The following is a 21,479-nucleotide window of genomic DNA, read 5'->3' on the forward strand; positions in this document are numbered from 1 at the left end:
GAGGCTCAGAGACCCTGAGACAGAGATGGCAAAGGGGAGACACAGGGCCAGAGAGGGTCCCCGACCGCTCGCAGGGGAAGGGCGCCTGTGAGTGGGCCCGGTGAAGGGGCCTTGGGGCCACAGGGCGGGCATCAGGCTGGGGAGAGTGAGTCTTGCGCTGCTGGGTTGGAGCCACTCTGGCCTGGCCTCCCTCGGCCTGCCCCATGGGCCGCTGGGGGCCCCAGACTGCAGCCCAGGGTGGGGGCATGGGGGGCACCCCGTCTCTAGCCTGCAGCCCTGCAGGTCAGGGCGTCCAAGGTGCCTGCTCTACCCTGTCCAGCGCTGCCCAGGTGGCACTCCTACTGTGGGTCACCGGGGAGCCGGCCGTTGCACTGGAGAGATCCCGCCAGCGATGCTGGCCCTGGAGTCGGGGGAGGCCAGCTCTGTCTGGGGGCTTGGGTGGCACCGGCAATGGGAGGCTGGGGGCGCTTCACAGAGGAGCTGCTGCAGCGGAGTCCTGGAAAGCGTGGGTGTGAATGGAAGATGCCCTGGCCATGGGGCCAGGCCACCCTGGTGGAGGCTGTCGGGTGAAATCCAGGGAGTGACAGTGAGGCCGGATCAGGGCAGGAGGGGTCAGAGGAGGAGGGAGGTAGCCTGGGGCTGCCCCAGGGTCCTGGGAAGACACACCCTGGCAGTTCAGGGAAGCTCTGGAGCTTTTGTTATGAACGTTGGGATGCCCCCCGGCCCTCGCCAGGGGCAGGTGGCTGCTGCGTCTTAGTCATTTCTGGCTGCAATAACAAAAATATCATAGACTGGGGGGTTCATCAGCAGCATTCATTTCTCAGGGAAGCTGGAAATTCCAGGTCAGGATGGCAGCAGGGTCAAGTTCCAGGAAGGGCCGATTCCTGCTTCACAGACCCCCATCTTTTTGCCGCGTCCTCACGTGGTGGAAAGAGGGCAGGGCTGCTCTCTGGGGTCCCTTTTCTTTAGGGTCTCTAGTGAGATTAGGGAACGAATCACATTTTTGAGGGTTCCCCCTCAGGCCCTAACCACCTCCCCGAGGCCCCGGCTCTGCATGCTTTCACTCTGGGATGAGGGCTGTCACACATGAGTTTCGGGCAGACACAGACGCTCAGTCCATAGCACCACCCCTGTGTGCCTCTGCCTCTCCCCATCCCTGTGTCTCCTTGTCTGTCTCCAGCTAGGACACTTGTCCTTGGACCTAGCCCCCTTGATAATCCAGGGTGCCCTCACCTCGAAATCCTTGATAATCCAGGGTGCCCTCACCTCGAAATCCTTGATAATCCAGGGTGCCCTCACCTCGAAATCCTTGATAATCCAGGGTGCCCTCACCTCGAAATCCTTGATAATCCAGGGTGCCCTCACCTCGAAATCCTTGATAATCCAGGGTGCCCTCACCTCGAAATCCTTGATAATCCAGGGTGCCCTCACCTCGAAATCCTTACCTTGATGGGATCTGCAAAGGCCCTTTTGACAGATAACGCCGCACTCAATGGCCCCAGGGGCTAGGATGTGGCTCTATCTTTTGGGGGCCGTGGTTATACCCACGGGTGGGTTAATAGGGGAATAAAGAGGGGATGGAGGGGCCCTGAGATGGCATCCTCTTGCTCCCAGGAGGCCAGGCCATGTGGAAGGCAGGGGTGCTGTTCCGAGCCTGGGTGTGAATCCGGGCCTCTGCCCCTCCCCATGGGCCCTGTCTGTCTTCTCTACGTGGGTGCTCATCTCGTCTTCCTCTCAGGCCTTTGAGACAGTGCAATTTTCTGTGCGTGAGGACGTCTGCCACACAGTGGGGCAGTGAGCTGACTCCTTGTTGCCCTTGCTTTGGGGCCATGGGGGTCTCATGATCTAGGGTGCAGGGCAGAGAAAGAAGTCACTGAGCTCTGCCCCCCGGAGGGGCTCCCGGTCCAGGGGACCTTGGCTGTGGAGGGCCGGTCTGTTGTAGGAGATGTGGGTTTGGGAGATCCCGGGCTGGTGATGGGGTGGATGGAGGGCCTGGCTTCCTGAGACTGTGTGTGTGTTGGTATGAGCGTGTCCGAATGTGTCAGTGTGTTTGTGAGTGCATGATTGGTGTGTGTGAGTGCAAATGTGTATGAGAGGTTGAGTCTGTGTGGTGAACCTGTGTGTGTGTTTTTGCATGTGCGAGTGTGTGCCTGTGTGTGTGTCTGTGAATGAGGGAGTGTGTGAGGAGAGCTGGGCAGCGGCTGTGGCCTTGGCCCTGTCCTGCGACGCCCCCTCCTCTGGTGTTGTTTGGACCCAGTCGGCCTCAGCGCTGCCCGCTTTGGGGTTTTCTACCCCGTAGGGAGCCGTCGCTCCTCACCTCCTCCCCCGTGCCCGGCTGCTCCGAGGTCGCAGCAGAAGACAGGGCGGAGGACCCAGGTGCCGCTGTCAGACTGTGGCAGGCTTGCTTCACTCTGCTTTGTGCCACACTCCGTGTGACGTGGATCTCCTGGCACAGAGCGAGGCTGTCCCTGTGGGGCCATCACTGGGAGAGGACTCTCCTGCATTGGGGCATTTTGCCAACTGGCCCTAAATAGTGGTCTTAGCGATTCATGTGCCCTCAGTCAGGGCCAAGAAGCACCTCCACCCCCGTCATCCCCTCCTCCTTCCTTTCACTTTTCTCATTGTTAAAGTGGTTTCTTTATATTATCGGCCACTGGGTTTTTCCTTTCCATGAAAAACCTATTGCTCACCTTTCTTCTTGTTGATCCCTGAGTGCTCTTTGTATATGAGGGAACCCTGCCCTTTGTCATGTCTGTCATGTATTCTCTCCCATTTTTAGGATGTTGTGAAGACCCTTGTAAGCAGGCCTCTCCAGCCAGGGAGGCTGCATGTTTGCCCTGAGGACCAGTGTGGGTCAAGCCCACCTGTGGCCCCGATGGCTCTGGGGCCTCAGCCTGCTCCTGTGTCACCTCTCAGCTCTTCAGGAGGTCCAGGCTGGTGGGTGGCTGTGGGCTGGGGAGTCAGCTTTGTCTGTGCTCAGTGGGTGGTGGATCAGGGTGTGTGGCCAGTGGTCCTGGGGGCCCCCAACAGCCTCCACCTTGGTGACTGTGCAGCTGCATTCTTGGGGCCTCCTGTGCTGACCACAGCATGGGCCTCTTCTGGTTTTGCCCACAAAGGGGTCGATGTTGATTGTTGCTTTGACTTCACCTGAGAAGGAGGCATGAGTCTGGGCTGGAGACCAGCAGACCAGGTATGACAGGGCCGAGCTGGGGAGTCTCTGGGGTGCTGAGGGGTGATTGATGGGAACCACTGCTTGGGCACTTTGGCTCTCAGGACCCCAGAATGGCCCCTGCCCTTCCTTCCCCTCTAGCTCCTCCTCCACGTCCTCAGGGGTCCTGCCTCCCACCAGCCACTCCAGGGCCAGACACCTCCCACAGAGCACTCTGGAGACGTGGGGTTTGTGAAAAGGAACTTTACTAAGAAACCCAGAGGGAAAGAAATAGGACTGCTGAAGCCAGAGGCTGGACGAGGTCACAGGGACGAGGTCAGCAGCTGCTGTCCCTGCAGGAAACCCCTTCTCTGGCTGTGGGAGCCCCTCTACCCACTCCAGGGGCCCAAAGCCCTCAACAGTCCTGTGGCCTGGCCTCAGAAGGCTTCCCTGTGCCTTCAGGCTGCAGGGATGGGGGCTGTGGACAGATGGCAGGAGGGGTGGGTGAAGGGATGGGGGCTGGGGATGGGTGGCAGGAGGGGTGCGTGAAGGGATGGAGGCTGCGGATGGATGGCAGGAGGGGTGGGTGAAGGGATGGGGGCTGGGGACAGATAGCAGGAGGGGTGGGTGAAGGGATGGGGGCAGTGGATGGATGGCAGGAGGGGTGGGTGAAGGGAAAGAAGGTCTGAGTGAGGCTTGGGGGACGGGGATGCCAGGCACTTGGACCTCAGGGCTAGAAGGGTCAGACCAAGGCTGGGGAGTGAGGCCGTGGGCTGGTGTTGGGCTGGACGCAGACTCAGCTGTGTCCTGGGCTGGGTGCCGGGCCCTCCTTGGCTTTTGGTGATTGTACAGTCAGAATGGGAGTGACCCTGAGACCCAGGGGCCTGGGATGAGCTAGAACGGCTAGCAGCCACCCCCTCCTCGATGACTCTGTTGAAGGGACAGACACTGTTTTAGGGTGGGGGGCTGCGACTGGTGGGTCTGTCGGCGCCTTTAACCTTGCGGCTGAGCCGGCCCCCTCTGGGCTCAGATTCACTGATCAGCCCACAGTAGTGACCTTGTGTCCCCTTCTCTTGTCTGCTTCCCTTTTCCCACCCAGGGCAGGGCGCAGCCCGAGGGAGGCTCAGGCGCCGGCAGAGAAAGAGCTGGGCCTGTTGGAGTGTGAGTGGCCCATGGCCTAGGCGTGGGGCTGAAGGATGTTGGTGTAGCCGAGGGAGGTCTGGGGCCTCCCCTGCCGCGTGGCTGAGAGGAACTGCTGCACCTGAGGGGAGGGCGTGGGTCAGGGCGCTCTGCTGGCTCTGCCCAGCCCCCTGCCCTGGCCTGGCCCCTGGAGGTGGGAGCCCACCATGAGGAGCATGATGGCAGCGCTGTAGCTCACGCTGAGCAGGAAGAGTGCGGCGAAGATGCAGAGGCCAGTCCACGTCCACGGCGCCTCGCCCTCGGCCTCCTCCACGCACACGTCCAGCTCTGGGGGACCTGGCCAGTCAGCCCTCCGGGCTCCATAGTGGCAGCGGGGGTGGGGGACGGAGCCCCTTGCCGCTCTCGGCAGTCCCGGCTGCTGTTCAGAGTGGCAGAGAACCCTATCCGGGGCCCTCTGGGACTGCGCAGAGCCGCCAGCCAGCCCTGAGGGTGGGGACCCAGGTCCCGAGTCAGTCAACAGCCCAGGGCCAGGCTGACCACTCCTGACCTCTCGTCCCTGGGACCCCACTCTCCTTCTGTTCCTTACGGCTTCTGTCCTGACCTCTGGTTACCTCCATTCCGCCTCTCTAGACCCCACCCCCTTCCCAGAGAAGGACCCAGCCCCTTGGCACAGGAGTGGGCACCTCACTCAGGGCCCTCGGAAGGATGCGTGAGCTCTGCGGCCTGGCTCCCAAGACCTGGGACTCACTGCATGGGTGCTCTGAGGGGCTGTCCTGGTGTGGACTATGAGCCCAGGCCTGTGGGATTCCAGAGCTGCCTCCTGGCCCTACCCCGGCCCGGCCCCACCCACCAGCCTGGTCCCTCTGGCTTCTCCTGCCTTGGATCCCCTCCACTCCCTTCCCCAACACCCTGAGCTACCTGCTGGTCCCGGGTCATCAGCAGGCGCAGGTTCAGCCTCGGGCCCTCACACCTCTTTCTGCTGCTCCCGGCCCGGAGCTGGGTGCAGGTGGGCTGGGACGTGAGAGTGAAGCTGAGTGCATGGCTGTGACGATGTGCAGGGACTGTGTCTTCAGACGTGGAGGGGCTTTGTGCTCATGGGGTACCCGGTGCCCGTGTTTCTGTGTGGATTTGGTGGGTGCTGTGCCCTTGGTGTGCATGACCGGGGGGAGCGTTTGGATCTGAGGTGTCAGATGCACACATGGGTTTGAGGCCTGGGAGGGGCATGTAGCCTGCTCTGGGGTTCCGGTGTGGGTGAGTGGGGGACGGAGCCCACGCATCCATCCTGTGTTTGGCTGTGGGGTGCTGCTGACAGGGTGACAGGGAGGGTTGGACTGGAGGACACCATGCGAGGGCCTCCCCATTTCTCTCTGGGATCCAGTGGCCCAGGTGTGGCTCAGAGGAAGGGCTTGGGGGTAGCCTGGCTGGAGGCAGCGTGGGAGGTAGAGTGTGGGCCACGTGTGACCACGTGTGGGGTGACTATGGCCCTGGTGGTGGTGCAGGGCGCTGTGGAGTTGCTATGGGGCCTGGTGTGCGCACAGCTGTGCCTTGAGTGAGGCGTGAGTGGGCAAGACTGGGTGTGTGAGGCTGGCGAGTCCCTGGGAGCTGATTCAGGATGGACCGAGGGGCAGTGGGGGGCAGTAGGAGAGGGGGCCTGGCTGCTGACCTGGGCCTGGTGTGCCCACAGGGCAGGGTGGTGGAGGCTGTGGGGTGTGAGTGGGCTCGGCTCCACTGTCTCCGGTGGTGGGGCCAGGACTCGGCAAGGCGGGACAGGGCAGAGAGGCAAACGCCAGTGGCACAGACTTGGGGGAGGGCTGTCTGGGGTCATGTGTGTCTGTGTGGGGGTTTCACTTAGGGCTGTTTTTCCACCTGGAGGGGCCTGTGTGCCCATCTACACCTGGGGGTGCAGGGGCTCCTGTCCAGGGCGGTAGAAGCCAAGCCCCCGAGAGAGAGGGCTGTGGGGGCTCCCTTGCCCCTTCCCTGAGGACCTCCCCTGGGTCTTTGGACTCCTTGGAGGGGGTGGGCCCAGAGTGGGGACAGAGAGGGCCCGGGGTAGCTGTGATGAGTCCCTGCAGATACGCTGTTTGACAAATAACCCTGACACGAAGGCAGATGGATGAGTGGTGCCTCAGCCCTGCCCACCTCCTCCCACCGCCTCTCCTGGGGGGACTCAGCCCTGCCCACCTCCTCCCACTGCCCCTCCTGGGGGGCGCATTCCTCTGTGCCAAGATGCCCCTGCCCACAGCCCTGCCCACTCCAAAGAACGGGTGTACCCGGGGCTCTGAGCAGGCACTGTTTATTGGGTGTAGCTTCCTGGGGTGGTTGCAACAGTGGACAGAAGGTCTGGCCAGCCCTCCCCACTGCACAGCTGGACGGAGCCCTGGGCGGGAGGCAGGCAGGGTACGTCATTTACCGGGATTTACAGACACCGCTCGCTGGACGGTCTGTGAGGGGCTCGCTGCCTCATGGACTGCACGGCAGATGAACTCGTCTTTCTGCTCCCATTCGGCCCTGGTCACCTCCAGGCGGCTGAAGACGAAGAAGCTGGAGCCCTTGGTCTTGTGGGGCTGCGTCGTGCTGTGCCGGGCATCCGGGAGCTGCACCTCGTTGTGCAGCCACTGCACCGAGATGTCCTCAGGCATGAAGTTCTGGATCAGGCAGGCGAGGGTGCGCTTGTCCCGGCTCCCCGGCTCCTCTGGCGTCGCAAACGCATAGACTTCCGGGGCAGCACGCGGGCCTGTGGCCAGACGTGGGGTCAGCCCAGGCTCCGCTCGCTCGCTCCCTCCCCCCACGACCCCAGCCTGCCCGTGGCTCACCGCTGGTCTTGGTCGTGGAGCGCACGAGGGCCCTGGGCAAGTGGGGGTGGGTCACCCTGCACTGGTAGGTCTCCCCCTCGATCCAGTCTCGGGTGCCCACCGGCAGGGTGGACGTGACGGTTAACGTGCCATTGCGCTGCTTCTCCTGCTTTCCGGTGGAGTGGTTCACAGGCTTCCCACTGGCCCGGGACCAGGTCAGGTTCACGGTCCCCTTGCTGGGTGCCAGGTCCACCACCAGACAGGTGATCGTGGGCGATTTGCGGATGAACAGGTCGAACGGGCTGGGCCGGCTTAGGTAGGCGCTCACCCCTCTCGGGTTGGAATCTGTGGTACACCGGAAGGCTGTGTGAGGCCCACCCGCCCCTCTTCTCTGGGCTCCGTGGCGGCCACCAGGGCAGGTGGGAACGTACCTGCACACTTCTTGGTGCTGTCCTCAAAGGTGTCACCTTGATAGGTGACCTGGCAGGTGTAGGTGCGGTCCGACAGCCAGCGCTTCTGGCTGAGGGTGAGCTCGCTTTGTGTGGAGGCCAGCTCACCCTCCTGCGTGGCAGAGGCGGTGGACAAGTCCACGTCCATGACCTGCCCGTCCTCCAGCCAGGTGATGTTGATAGTCCCTGGGGTGTACCCAGAGACGAGGCACAGGAGCTGGATGGTCAGGGGGAAGTGCCCTCCGCCGTCGCAGGATGACTGTAAGATCTTCACGGTGGGTGGGGTGAAGTCCCTGGAGCAGACTGGGGGAGAGCTGGTGGTCATGAGGGTTGTTGGCCTCCCTGAGCTGTGTGCCCTCCTCTTGCCCCCACATCCTGGCCCGGGTCCCCAAGCATGCTGGGTGTTCCCACGTTTGAGCCCACCCACCCCCTTAACCCCTGCCCACTCTGCCAGCTCTCAGCCTGGCACTCCTGGGAACTGTGGTCTCTGAGCTTGGCCCTCTCTTACCGCCGAAAGTTTTGTTGTCGACCCAGTCTGCGGACGATGGAGTGTGTGCCACCCGGCAGGTGAACATCTGCTTGGCCCACGCACCCGAGACGGTCAGCAAGCTGATGGTGGCATAGTGACCAGAGGGCGTGAGGGTGGTGGCTGGTAAGGTCATAGTTGTCCCATGGAGGGAGCTTGCGTCCCAGGTCACCATCACCGGCTCTGGGAAGTAGCCCGTGACCAGGCAGCCCAGTGTCACGGAGGTGGCATTGGAGGGAATGTTTTTGCAGCAGTGGGTCAAGGGGAAGATGGATGGGCTCTGTGTGGAGGCTGTGAGGACAGAACCTAGTCAGCGCCAGCCTCAGGCCAGCACCCATCAGGCCTCGGGGGCCTGGATGGGGGAGCTGGGGACCCCGTGGCAGGGATCCAGATGGCCAGGCTCATTCTGGGCCTTTTCCTCCACAAGCCCCAGGCCCAGGACACCTCCCAGGGCCCCCATTCCCCCACCAGAAGCTGTTGCTCAGCCACTATCCTCAGGCTGGGCTCAGGAAGGGGGGTGCCCCCAGGATGACCCTAGCCTCCCCCTGCAAGTGCTGCAGTGTGGGCACTCAGGAGCAGAGGCACTGGGCCATGCCCCTAGGCTGAAGCTCGGGGACCCCATGGGGCCTGGGACCCCAGAGCTCTCCACCTTCAAACTCTCTCTGGGCTCATGGTGGATGGTCTGCCTGCCCTCCAACCCTGACCCCAACCCCCCGAGGCTGTGGTCTCAGCTCCTCAGGCTCTTGAGTGCCAAGCCTTGATCTCCCCATCACAGCAGCCCTCACTTGACCCGCCAGACCCCCATGGTGCTCTGCCAACCCCTGACCTCTAGGGGAGGGCAGGAAGATGTGCCCTGATGCCCCAGGCAGTCCCTCCCACAACAGAACTCTGGCCCAGATAGTGCGGTCTGCACAGCGTGGCCCTTCGCCCCTGGCCTGGAGCCCCAAGTCCCCAGCCCATCCTGCCTCTGGAGCCCAGTTTAGCTTGGTCTTGAAGTCTGCTCTAGGTACCCCCAAAATCACAGTATCCAGCCCCGCTCTGCCCACCGGGACAGCCAAGTTCAGCTGAGACTGGCCTATCTGGGGAGTTGTCCTCTGAGGTGCACTCTAAGCCAGCCTGGTTCAGCCTGGCCCAGGTCAGCCCAGGACCTCCCCTTGCAGGCAGCAAACTCTTATTTCAGTCCAGCCAGCTCAACCAGCTTGCTTCTGACTCAGCTCCTCTTAGCCAGTCGAGAATGGTTAGTCCAGATCAATTTAGCCCAGTCCAGTTTAGCTCAGCAAAGCTGGACCTAAAGTAGCCACCTCACCCCAGCTTCACCCAGATGAATACAGTCCAGAGCAGCTTAGTCAGTTAAGCCTAGCCTAGCTAGTTAAATCCAGTTATGACCAGCTCAACTAATCCTATTCAGCCCAGCTCAGCCCAGCCCAGCTGAACCCAGTTTAGCCCAGGACAGGCCAGCCCAGCTGAATACAGTTTAGTCTAGCTCAGCCCAGTCCAGCACAGCCCAGTTTAGCTGAGCTTAGCCTGGCCCAGCCCAGCTCATATTAGCCCATCTCAGCTGAACCCAGTTTGACCCAGTCTAACCCAACCCAGCTCAGCTGAACCCAGCCCAGCCCAGCCCAGCCCAGCCAAACCCAGTTTAACCTAGCTCAGCTCAGCCCATTTCAACCCAACCCAGCTCAGCCCAGCTGCCCAGTTCAGCCCACTTAGGCTAGCCCAGTTTAGCCCAGGCCAGCTAGGTTCAGCTCTGCTCAGTTCAGCCCAGCATAGATCAGCTTATCCCAGCAGAACCCCAGTTTAGGTCACCCCAACCCAATTCGGTTCAATAATCCAAGCCCATCTCACTCCAGCTTCTTCTAACCTTGTCCATCTCAGGTCACTCACCCAGCCTAGCCCTCCCCAGCTCAACCCAATTTAGCTCAACCCAGCTTAGTCAGCCCAACCAGCTAAGCTTGGCTCAGGTATGTCCAGCTCAGCCCAGGTCTTCCAATCACAGCTCAGGCCCGGCCAGGCCACCTTAGTCCAGTTCAGCTTGGCTCAGCCCAGCTGAACCCAGTGTAGTCTAGCCCAGCCCAGCCCAGCTGAACCCAGTTTAGTTCAGCCCAGCCCAGCTCAGCTGAACCCAGTTTAGTCTAGCCCAGCCCAGTTCAGCTGAACCCAGTTGGGCCCAGCCCAGCTCAGCTGAACCCAGTTTAGTCTAGCCCAGCCCAGCCCAGCTGAACCCAGTTGAGCCCAGCCCAGTTCAGCTGAACCCAGTTTAGTCTAGCCCAGCCCCGTTCAGCTGAACCCAGTTGAGCCCAGTCCAGCTCAGCTGAACCCAGTTTAGTCTAGTCCAGCCCAGCCCAGCTGAACCCAGTTGAGCCCAGCCCAGTTCAGCTGAACCCAGTTTAGTCTAGCCCAGCCCAGTTCAGCTGAACCCCGTTGAGCCCAGCCCAGCTCAGCTGAACCCCGTTGAGCCCAGCCCAGCTCAGCTGAACCCCGTTGAGCCCAGCCCAGCTCAGCTGAACCCAGTTGAGCCCAGCCCAGCTCAGCTGAACCCAGTTGAGCCCAGCCCAGGTGAGTCCACTCAGGCGAGCATAGTTTAGCCCAGTTCACTTTGGCACAGTTCAGCCCAGACCAGCTCATCCCAGCTAAACTCAGATAGATCACCCCAGCCCAATTTAGTTCAATAATTTAAGCCCTGCTCACTCCAGCTTTTAACCCTGTCCATCATCAGGTCTCTTACCCAGCCTAGCCCTCGTCAGCTCAATCCCATTTAGCTCAGCCCAGCTTAGTCAGGCCAACCAGCTAAGCTTGGCTCAGGTCTGTGCAGCTCAGCCCAGCTCAGCGCAGCCCTGCTGAACTCAGGCCAGGTCAGGTAAGCTCAGCAGGTAATACCCCAGCTTGGTCTCGTTCAGCCCGGATAGTCCACGAGCACCCATTTTATCCTAAGTAGAGAACTGTAGCTTGTCCCTACTCCTGTGTCAGCCCAGCTTATTTCAACCATGTCCAGTCAAGTCCAGGTCAGCCTCATTCAGTTTAACTCAATCCTGGACCACCCAGGGCAGGCCACCTCAGCTCAGCCTGACTTTGCCCTGCCCCCTAGATAAGTCCAGCTCAGCCCAGCTCAGTCCACCTTAGAGCTTAGGATAACCCAGCTCAAGCCTAGCTCAGCTGAGTCTAGCTCATTTCACTCTACCCAGTCCACTCACTCAACTCAGCTAAACCCGCCTGGCCTGGGCCAGCCCCGATCGCCCTGGCTCAGGACAGCCCAGCTTGGCCAGCCTGTCTTCTAAAGGGACAGGGTAGCCCTCTCAGCACACCCAACTCGCCTCAGCTCAGTCTGTTAGGCCCGTCTCAGTCTAGTCCACTCAGCCAAGCCCCCCTCAGTCCGCCCAGCTCGGATTGGCCCAGATCAGCCAGTTGCGCAGTGCAGCTCAGGACAGCTCCCTGCTGCCGCCTCCCCACCCTCCCTCCCGGGTCTGGGTTGGCTGTCCCTGTTCTGGGGGTGGCAGGCAGTCTGCACCCAGCCTAGCCCTGCCCAGCGTGGGGCCTCTGACCTTCTTAGTCTTGGGCCCAGCCAAGATTCCCAGCCCCCTGCCTTCTCCAGGTCGGCGTTAGGCTGTTCCTAGCTTTCCTGTGTCCCCATGCAGGGAAGGGACGCCTAGAGTCCATGCAGCGACCAAGAAGCTTGGTTTATGCTGTGAGGGTGGCCCAGGAGTCCCCTCCCTGTCAGGGGCCCAGGCAGCCTCTCCCTCACTGCTGCCTGGGCCGGCCCCTCGATGGGGGTTCCCAGTGCCCTGGGATACCTGAAGTGCCGGGTCTTCCATTTGGTGCCTGTGGCTGGTGTGGCCCGTCCGGCTCCCTGTCGGATTCCTGGACAGCTCCCAGATGATCAGTAACCATGGTTGTTATTTCTATGCCGGGTAGTGGAGCCTGGGTCGGGGGAGCTCTGCCTCAGTGCTTTCAGCTAAAAATGGGGTGGGAACCCCCGGAGCCCTGGGCTGCCCTGGAAGTTCCCTTTTCTCTCTGTTCTTGGGAAGTCGATTGGGCAACAGCAGGGGCTCAGGTGAGGCTCCTTTACTATGGATGCACACCGAGTGCTGGGGGAGGTTCTCTTCTCTCTCAGGCCCCAGTGTTGGAGGTGGGTCCTGGTGGGAGGTTATTAGATCATGGGGCTGGACCCCTCATGAATGGTTTAGCACCATCCCCCAGGTGATGAGTGAGTTCTCCCTCAGTTAGTCCCTGTGACTGCTGGTGGTTTGAAAGTCTGGGATGTGCCACTTCTCTTGCTCCATCTTGCCATTTGACATGCCTGCTCCCCCTTCGCCTTCTGCCGTAATTGCAATCTCCCTGAGGCCTCACCAGAAGCAGATGCCAGGGCCATGTTTCCGGAATGGCCTGCAGAAATATGAGCTAATTAAACCTCCCTTCCTTCTTTCTCTTCTGCCTTCCCTGCCCTTCCCTTCTGTCCTGCCCTGCCTTTCTGCCCTTCCGCCCTCCCCCGCCCTTCCCTTCTTCTTGTCTTTTCAAGACAAGTTCTCACTATGTTGCCCAGGCTGGTCTCAAACTTCTGAGCTCAAGTGATCCTCCTGCTTCCACCTCCCAAAATGCTAGGATTACAGGTGTGAGCCATAGTGCCTGGTGCAAACCTCTTTTCTTTATAAATTACCAGATTCATGTATTTTTTTTTTCTAGTAACACAAATAGACTAACACAGAACATTGGTATTGAGGAGTGGAACGTTGCTATAAAGATACCTGAAAATGTGCAAGCAGCTTTGGAATTAGGTAACAGGCAGAGAGGTTAGAAGAATTTGGAGGACTCAGAAGAAGACAGGAAGATGAGGGAAAGTTTGGAATTTCTTAGAGACTGATTAAATGGTTGTCACCAAAATGCTGATAGACATATGGACTGTGAAAGCCAGGCTGGTGAAATCTCAGATGGAAATGAGGAACTTATTGGGAACTGGAGTAAAGGTCACCCTTGTTAAATCCTAAGAAACAACTTGGCTGCATTGTGTTCATGCCCTAGGGATCTGTGGAAGTTTGACCTTAAGAGTGATGACTTAGGGCATCTGTGGAAGACATTTCTAAGCAGAGATTTCTAAGATGTGACCTGGTTGCTTCTTACAGTTGATGGTAAGATATGGGAGCAAAGAAATGACTTAAAGTTGGAACTTATATTTAAAAGGTGTAAACGAAAAAATAAAATGCGAATCCGAGGGGATTCCAAAGAAACCTGGAAAACCAGTTCAGACCATGACAGGCAGGGGAGGGTGGTTTGGGGTCCCTCACTCTACCCTCTCCCTGTTGGAGTTTAGGCTCAGCTGACCAGTGTTAACATTAAAACAGGGAGCTGAAGACTGACAAAGCTGACTCTTTGTAGCAATAAGGTATGAAATTCCAACCTGACTCTGGTATAGCATCACATGACAGGTGGCTGGCATGGAAGGAAATTATTTTATCCCTGAATATATTTCTCTGACACATTTTGGAATGGCCCTGCAAAGCCATCTCTTGTGGAGGAAATTTATATTCTGTAGAGAATCTTTTTCCCTTTCCAGGTCTCTTCCTGATTCAGGAGAGATTTATCCAAGAGTCTGGCACCTTTGAGGTTCTGATAAGAGACATTGACCATCTCTTCTCTCTGGAACCTGGAGGCTTCATCTACATAACAAGAACCTTGGCTTCCACAACCTGCTTTATCTTAAGCATTGCTTTTTGCTGGCTTCAACTTTTTAGATAATTTAACTTTTTCAGCCAATTGCCAATCAAAATCTTCAAATCCACCTATGATTTGGAATTCCCCACATTGAATTGTCTTGCCATTCCAAACCGAACCAATGTATACTTTACATGTATTGATTGATATGTCTCCCTAAAACATAAAACCAGGCCGCAACCCAACCACCTTGCACACGTGTTCTCAGGACCTTTTGAGGCTGTGCCACAGTTCATGGCTCTCACATTTGGCTCAGAATCAATCTTGTCAAGTGTTTTATAGAGTTTGGCTTTTTTCATCAACAAAGGGAAGCAGAGCATAAAAAATTTTGGAGAATTCACAGCCTGGCCATGTGGTAGAAAAGAAAAGATATTTTTAGGAGAGAAATATGAGTAGGCTATGGAGCAGCCACTTGCTAGAGAGATTAGCATAACTAAAAGGGAGGTAAGTGCTCATATCCAGAACAAAGGGAAGAAGGCCTTGAAGGCATTTCGGAAATCTCTGAGGTGATCTTTCCCATCACAGGCCCAGAGGCCAAGGAGGAAAGGATGGTTTTGTGGGCCATGCCCATGGCCACTGCTGCCTGTGCAGCCTTGGGACACTGCTCTCCACATCCTGGCTGCTCTGGCTCCAGCCTTGGCTCAAAGGGCCCCAAGTATAGCTTAGGCTGCTTCTTCGGGGAGTGCAAACCACTATAAGCCTTGGTGACTTCCACCTGGTGTTAAGCTTGTAGACCCCCAGAATGCAAGAGTGGAGGAGGCTTGGCATCTTCCCTCTAGATTTCAGAAATGTATGAGAAAGCCCAGGTGCCCAGACAGAAGCCTCCTGCCAGCATGGAGCCCTCACAGAGAACCACTACTAGAGCAGTGCCAAAGAGAATGTGGGGTTGAACCCCCATATAATGTCCCCACCAGGGCACTGCCTAGTGGAGCTGTGGGAAGGGGGCCACTGTCCTCCAGACCCCAGAATGGTAGATCCACTGGCAGTTTGCACCCTGAATCTGGAAAAGCCACAGGCACTCAACTCTGTCATGTGAGAGAAACCACAGGGGCCACATCCTCCAACGCCACAGGGGTAGAGTTGTCTAAGGCCTTGGGAGCCCACCCCCTGCACCAGTGTGCCCTGGATATGGAACATGAAGTCAAAGCAGATTACCTTGGAGCTTTAAGATTTAATAACCGCCCTGTTGGATTTCGGACCTGTATGGGGCATGTAGATCCTTTCTTTTTGCCAACTTCTCTCTTGTGGAATGGGAATATTTACCCCAATGTCTGTACTCTCATTGTATTTTGGGAGTCAGTTTGTCTTTGATTTCATAGGCTGATAGGTGGAAGGGACGCATCTTCAGATGAGACTTGGGACTTGGGAAATTTGGGTTGATTCTGGAATGAGGTAAGACTTTGGGGGACTATTGAGAAGGCATGATTATATTTTGCAACATGAGAAGGATGTGAGATTTGGGGGGCCAGGGGTGGAAGGATATGGTTTATATATTTGTCCCCTCCAAATCTCATGTTGTATTATGATTCCCAGTGTTGGAGGTGGGGCCTCTAGAAGGTGATTAGATCAAGGGGGCAGATCCCTCATGAATGATTTAGCATCATCCCCTTAGTGATGAGTGAATTCTCCCCCAGTCAGCTCACACACAGTCTAGTTGTTTAAGTCTGGGGTCCCCCTCAACCACTTGCTCCCATTCTTGCCATGTGGCATACCTGCTCTCCCTTCACCTTCTATGATTGTAAGTTTCCTGAGGTCCTTGCCAGAAGCAGAAGCTGGCGCCATGCTTCCTATACAGCCTGCAGAACTGTGAGCCAATTCAACCTCTTTCCTTTATAAGTCACTCAGCCTCAGGTATTTCTTTACAGTAATGCGAATGGACAAACACAGGTGGCTCCTGACATACCCCTCATCTTCTCCTTTGTCATCATATGGCTTACCTCCATGTGTGTCTGTGTCCTCTCCTCTTATGAGGACACCAGTCTTTGGACTTGGGATCCATCCAAAATTTAGAATGATATCATCTCAAGTCCTTAACCTAATTTGTAAAGACCCTATTTCCAAATAAGGTCACATTCTGAGGTTCCAGGTGGGCATACATTTGGCCAGGGAGATGCCATCAGCCCACCACAGCAGCCTACGCAGGTACATTTGCATATAGCTTAGGGTCGACCTTTCCCATGGAAGTATTACATCCCCCTCTGGACTCCAGTTTCGCATGTTTTAGAATCCTTTGCCTTGTCCAGCAGGATGAGTCTCTTTTCATTTTTTAGTATTTTTCTCTGTCTTCTTTGGATTGGATTAAAAAGAATTGATATATTCTATTGATGCATCTTTAAGTTTTCAGTTCCTTCTTATGTCTTCTCCAATCTGTTATTAAACTTGGGTAATGTTTTTCTCTTTCTTTTCTTTTTTAATGAAATAGAGATGGGATTTCACCATGTTGCCCAGGCTGGTCTCAAACTCCTGATATCAAGTGATCCTTCTTTCTTGGACCCCAAAGTGCTAGGGTTACAGGCATGAGCCTCTGGGCCTGGTCAAATGATGTTTTTCATTTCAGAATCATGCTTTTAGTTCTAGAATTTTCATTCAGTTCTTGTAACTATTTTCAGTTTTTTATAGAGATACCTCTTCTAGTCAGTCATGATAACCATATTTTCCTTTAAGTCTTTGAACATATTTAACATAACTTCTTTAAAGTCCTTGTCTGATAACTGTATCTGCATCTAGGTCATCTTGGAGTTGATCTCCATTGATCCCTTTTTCTTTTGACTATGGATCACATTTTCATATTTCTTTGCATACCTGGTAATTTTGGATGTGCACCTGATGTTGTTGATAACATGTGGTACAGGCTATGGGTTTTGCATTCTTTCTTAGAAGAGCATTAATTGTTTTTTTCAATGTCAGCAAGCAGTTAGCTTGAGTTGACTCAAACTCCCAAGTCTGTCTGCCTGGCCATTGGTAGTAGCTGGAATCTCAGTTCTCTCGACCTTACAGGTGTTGCTTTCTGCTGGGCCCTTTGGAGTTTTCCCTACCCATGCACACCTAAGGGATCAGCCAGAGGTTTCAGTGGAGTTTACCTGCAGATTGTGGGGTTTCCCTTCGGTGACCTTCTCCTTTACGGACATCTTCTCTTCATTTCCAGCTGCTCTGAAAATGCAGCCCTACATCCCACTCCTCACCAGGAGGGCTACAGTTTCCTGCTTGAACTCTAGCTGCACACATTCCATGCCCTGGGGTGTGACTCCAGACGAATATTTCACGGAATAATCCTTACTAGTGTTTGCCTACTTGTGGTCATGTTCCAGTGCCTGCAATTGGTGTGAGTGGGTGTTGTGTGTGCTTACAGTTTTCCAGTGTTTATAATTGCCATCTGCCAAAGGGCTAGTCTGATATTAGCTGCTCCAGCATTATTGGAGTCAGAACTACTTTCTCTCATGTGGTTTTTCATTTTCATTTCCCTGTTGACTAGTGTGGTTCAACATGTTTTCATATGTTGAGTGGCTATTTGGATATCTTCTGTAAAACATCTGTTCAATTCTCTTGCCTATTCCTCATTGAATTATTTGAATTTTTTTCTCGTTGGTTTACAGGTGTCCTCTTTATGTTATGGATCTATTTGTGTCAGTCAGTTACATATGTTTATAGGAAACATTGAGAAAAACTGAAATGGACCAAAGGATTACCAGGTGCTTTCCATGGAAAGCAAGGCATCGTCTTGTACACTCTTCCAGGTTATTTCATTCTATGGAGCTCTGCATCTTTTATTTCCTTTGAACTATTTCACACCTCTACAAGCCAGGGGTCCCCAACCCCTGGGTCATGCACTGGAATCGGCTCATGGCCCGTTAGGAACTGGGCCACATAGCAGGAGGTGAGGGGTGTGTGAGCATTACTGCCCGAGCTCCACCTCCTGTGAGATCAGTGGCAGCATTAGATTCTCATAGGAGCGAACCCTATTGCGAGCTGCACATTCCCGGGATCTAAGTTGCACACTCCTCATGACACCCTAATGCCTAATGATCTGAGGTGGAAAAGCTTTGTCCCCAAGCCATCCCCCGATCCTGGTCTGTGGAAAAATTGCCTTCCATGGAACTGGTTCCTGGTGCCAAAATGTTGGGGACCACTGCTCTAAGTTGTACATAATTGATAGCAATGCAAAAACTCTTTGAATTGGTAGAAATTCAAGTTCTCATCTTTGGAAGGACAATGAATTGCTCCTCATCTCCCAGGGAAGAGGCCAGTTTTGCATCTATCTATGAACTCCTTTTAGCATTCCTGAATCAATTATGTAAGCGTAGTACTTAGAATTCCACTTTGGACTGGTTGCAACACCTTAATTAATGAGAGAAAGAGCATCTCTGAAATGTGTCGTGATATGTTTATGTGAGTCATGATCATAATAGTTTTAAAAAATGATCTTTTAACTCGTTGTGATTTCTTGTCCCCCATGGCCCCACCCAGCCTTGGTATCCAGGGAGCTTAGTTTTCTGTGGCCCGGGAGGGCAGGAGACCCGGTGTTGACGGGGAGATCTGAGGTTGGCCCCAACTTTTCCCCACAGCTCTGCTTCACGGAGAGCCCTGGGAAGGCCTCCCAACCCCACACCTGTCCTGTTGGCCAAGGCAAGCTCCATGCCACGTGACAACTCTGCCGGTGGTCACTTGGTGAGTATCTGTTGAATAGAGAAATGTGCAGCATCTTCACAGAGCTTCCAGGGCTTCTGTGCTCTGCAAACATCTCTGGGCTCCTGGCACCCTCTCAGGGTGTGATGTGTTGGTGGCTGGGTTGGGCCCCTCTTCCTGAGGGTAGAACTGAGGCAAGGACAAAGCTCTGGACTCAAAGAGCTGGTGTGGGGTGAGTGAAAGGAACAGGAGCTTTTGGGTCAGAAATGCTAGTTTTAGCCTGGCATTGTCCCCATGAGCAGGGGCCGCAGGCTCACCAAGGCCTCAGTTTCTACAATGGTGAGAGAGTGTCAGAGACTGCAGCACGTATTTGAAAAGCGTCCAGGGATGGCAGGGGTCTGGGTGTGGACCAGCTCTCCTGAATAGTGAGGGTGTGACGTTGAACATTGTGAAAGGAAAATAAAATCTCAGGACCCCAAACTCACTATACCAAAAAGAACATTTGAGGTGGGAAGCTGACTCATGAAAAAAAAAAAAAGAAAAAGTCATGCCTTTCCTTTTGTTTCCAAACTGATAGCAGCAGCAGATAGGCCAGGTCTCCCCAGGTGGCCTCCCTCACCCTGACAACATAAATTAACAGGCTGGTCTTCATCACATGGGACAAAATGAGACAAGAAATCGTCCCTCCTGCCCCTGAGACGAATGCATATTTGACTTGTTCCTCTTTTCTGTTTATTTTCTTATAAAGTGCAGATTTAGTGAGCACAAGGCGAACGCGTAATTGCTCCCTCCACCCCTCCTTCTCATGCAACGTGGGGGCTCAGTGAGCTGTAATCAAAGCCTCACAAGAATGTGACCCTCCCCTCTTGCTTTTTTCTCTTTCATCTTTCCCCTCCTCCAGCTTTTCCCCTTTTCGATATTGAAGCAGGATGTAGTGTGACTCCGTCTGGGGTCAGGTGTGGGGTGGTCCACGTGGACAGTGAGGAAGGTGGTCCCTGCCCGTGGTGGTCCGGGTTTCCTGGGAGACGGCCAGACGTGGGTGCTGAGGGGAAGAGGCCGGTGCAGTCTCTGGATGGGAGAGAGCATGTCCGTTGTGCTGAGTGGGCTGGGAGGGATCCACAGAGAAGACGGTGTGGCTCAACAGCTAGCACCGGGGACGGGAACGTGGGTGAAGGGCCTGGGACATGGAGTAGCTCAAGGCGTGAGGCTGTGACCCACCTGGGGAGCCCGTGCATGAGTGCGCTGGGTGGGTGCTGGGGTTGCAAGCATTCGTGTGCCTGCGAGGCTCATGTGTATATGTGTGTGTCACGTGGCCCCCATGAGTGGCAGGCATTGTCGCGTGGGCCCCCATGCGTGGCAGGCATGTGCAGCCTGAGTACCATGCCAGACTGTGCGTTCTGTCTCCTCCAGGCCCGGCCCTGCCGTGTGAGCAGAGAGCTTGGCCATGGGACTGATGTTCTGTCTCCTGCAGGCCTGGCCCTGTCCTGCCGTGTGAGCAGAGAGCTTGGCCATGGGACTGATGTTCTGTCTCCTCCAGGCCTGGCCCGGCCCTGCCGTGTGAGCAGAGAGCTTGGCCATGGGACTGATATTCTGTCTCCTGCAGGCCTGGCCCTGTCCTGCCCTGTGAGCAGGGAGCTTGGCCATGGGACTGATGTTCTGTCTCCTCCAGGCCTGGCCCTGTCCTGCCCTGTGAGCAGGGAGCTTGGCCATGGGACTGATGTTCTGTCTCCTCCAGGCCTGGCGCTGCCCTGCCCTGTGAGCAGGGAGCTTGGCCATGGGCGTGGTGGGCCCAGGCATGGCTGTAACGGGCCTCAGTGGCTGGGCTCGGTGGGGACACCACACCCCTTGCTGAGTGTGGGTAGCAGAGGGTTCGAGGTGCCCTCTGGGAGGTGGTCGGGCAGAGGCAGGGTTGGGAGTGTGTGGGGAGATGGGTGTTCGGCTAGGCTCCTTCCCTGTGCAGGGGCTCAGCTGAAACCTGGGCTCTCACTCCCCTCACCCCTGCCTCCCCAGCATCCTCCCTCTGCCCCTCTCTTCAGCCTTGCTCTGGGACCCCTGCTGAGAGGACAGGAGGGGCTTCAGCAGCACCCTGTGCTGGGTGGACACTGAGGTCACAGCCTTGCTCTGTGTCTCCTCACAAGGCCACGTGGTGGCAGGTCCTTCTTCCTGTCTAACCAGAGTCCTGCTTGCTGCTCTGCAAGCCCACTTGGGTCACGTGGGGCAGGGGCACCTGGCAGGGTGGGCTTCGTGGACTCAAGGGCCACCAGTTCCTCCAGGTCAACATGCTCAGATGGTTCCATTCTCCCCCTTCCCTTGGCCACAGGGACCTGTGTATCCTGGCGTGACCACAAATGTCACAGCACAGGAGTCGCACCAGGAATGTCACACCATGTCACACTGTGGGGAAAAGAAAGAGATCAGACTGTTACTGTGTCTATGTAGAAAAGGAAGACGTAAGAAACTCCATTTTGATCTGTACAAAGAAAAATTGTTCTGCTTTGAGATGCTGTTAACCTGTAACTTTAGCCCCAACCCTGTGCTCACAGAAACATGTGCTGTATTAAATCAAGGTTGAAGAGATCTAGGGCTGCGCCGGATGTGCCTTGTTGACAACATGTTTGCAGACAGTGTGCTTGGTAAAAGTCATCGCCATCCTCCATTTTCTGTTAACCAGGCACAAAACACACTGCGGAAAGCCGAAGGGACCTCTGCCAGAGAAAGCCTGGGTATTGTCCAAGGTTTCTCCTCACTGAGACAGCCTGAGATACGGCCTCACGGGAAGGGAAAGACCTGACTGTCCCCCAGCCTGACACCTGTAAAGGGTCTGTGCTGAGGAGGATTCGTAAAAGAGGAAGGCCTCTTTACGGTTGAGATAAGAGGAAGGCCTCTGTTTCCCGCATGTCCCTGGGAATGGAATGTCTTGGTGTAAAGCCGACCATTCCTTCTATTCTGAGATAGGAGAAAACCGCCCTGTGGCCGGAGACAAGATATACTAGCGGTGATACTGCTCTGTTACTCTTCACTACACTGAGATGTTTGGGTAAAGAGAAACATAAATCTAGTCTACGTGCACATCCCAGTTCAGTACCTTCCCTGGAACT

The 21,479-nt window shown here is 55.8% G+C and overlaps 2 gene segments (V, D, J or C); both read right to left on the bottom strand.

Moving 5' to 3' along the window:
• Nucleotides 1-3,400: 3,400 nt before the first annotated feature.
• LOC129013241 (immunoglobulin heavy constant epsilon-like) lies at nucleotides 3,401-12,028 on the bottom strand. The segment is given in 7 exon segments: nucleotides 3,401-4,771; nucleotides 5,207-5,299; nucleotides 6,699-7,022; nucleotides 7,102-7,425; nucleotides 7,512-7,832; nucleotides 8,038-8,346; nucleotides 11,844-12,028. Coding segments are annotated over 6 exon segments (1,422 nt in total).
• On the bottom strand, nucleotides 3,402-4,905 carry LOC134738094 (immunoglobulin heavy constant epsilon-like). The segment is given in 3 exon segments: nucleotides 3,402-4,409; nucleotides 4,494-4,844; nucleotides 4,900-4,905. Coding segments are annotated over 3 exon segments (441 nt in total).
• Nucleotides 12,029-21,479: the final 9,451 nt, after the last annotated feature.

Source organism: Pongo pygmaeus, chromosome 15, assembly GCF_028885625.2.
Source record: "Pongo pygmaeus isolate AG05252 chromosome 15, NHGRI_mPonPyg2-v2.0_pri, whole genome shotgun sequence".
NCBI lineage: Eukaryota > Metazoa > Chordata > Mammalia > Primates > Hominidae > Pongo > Pongo pygmaeus.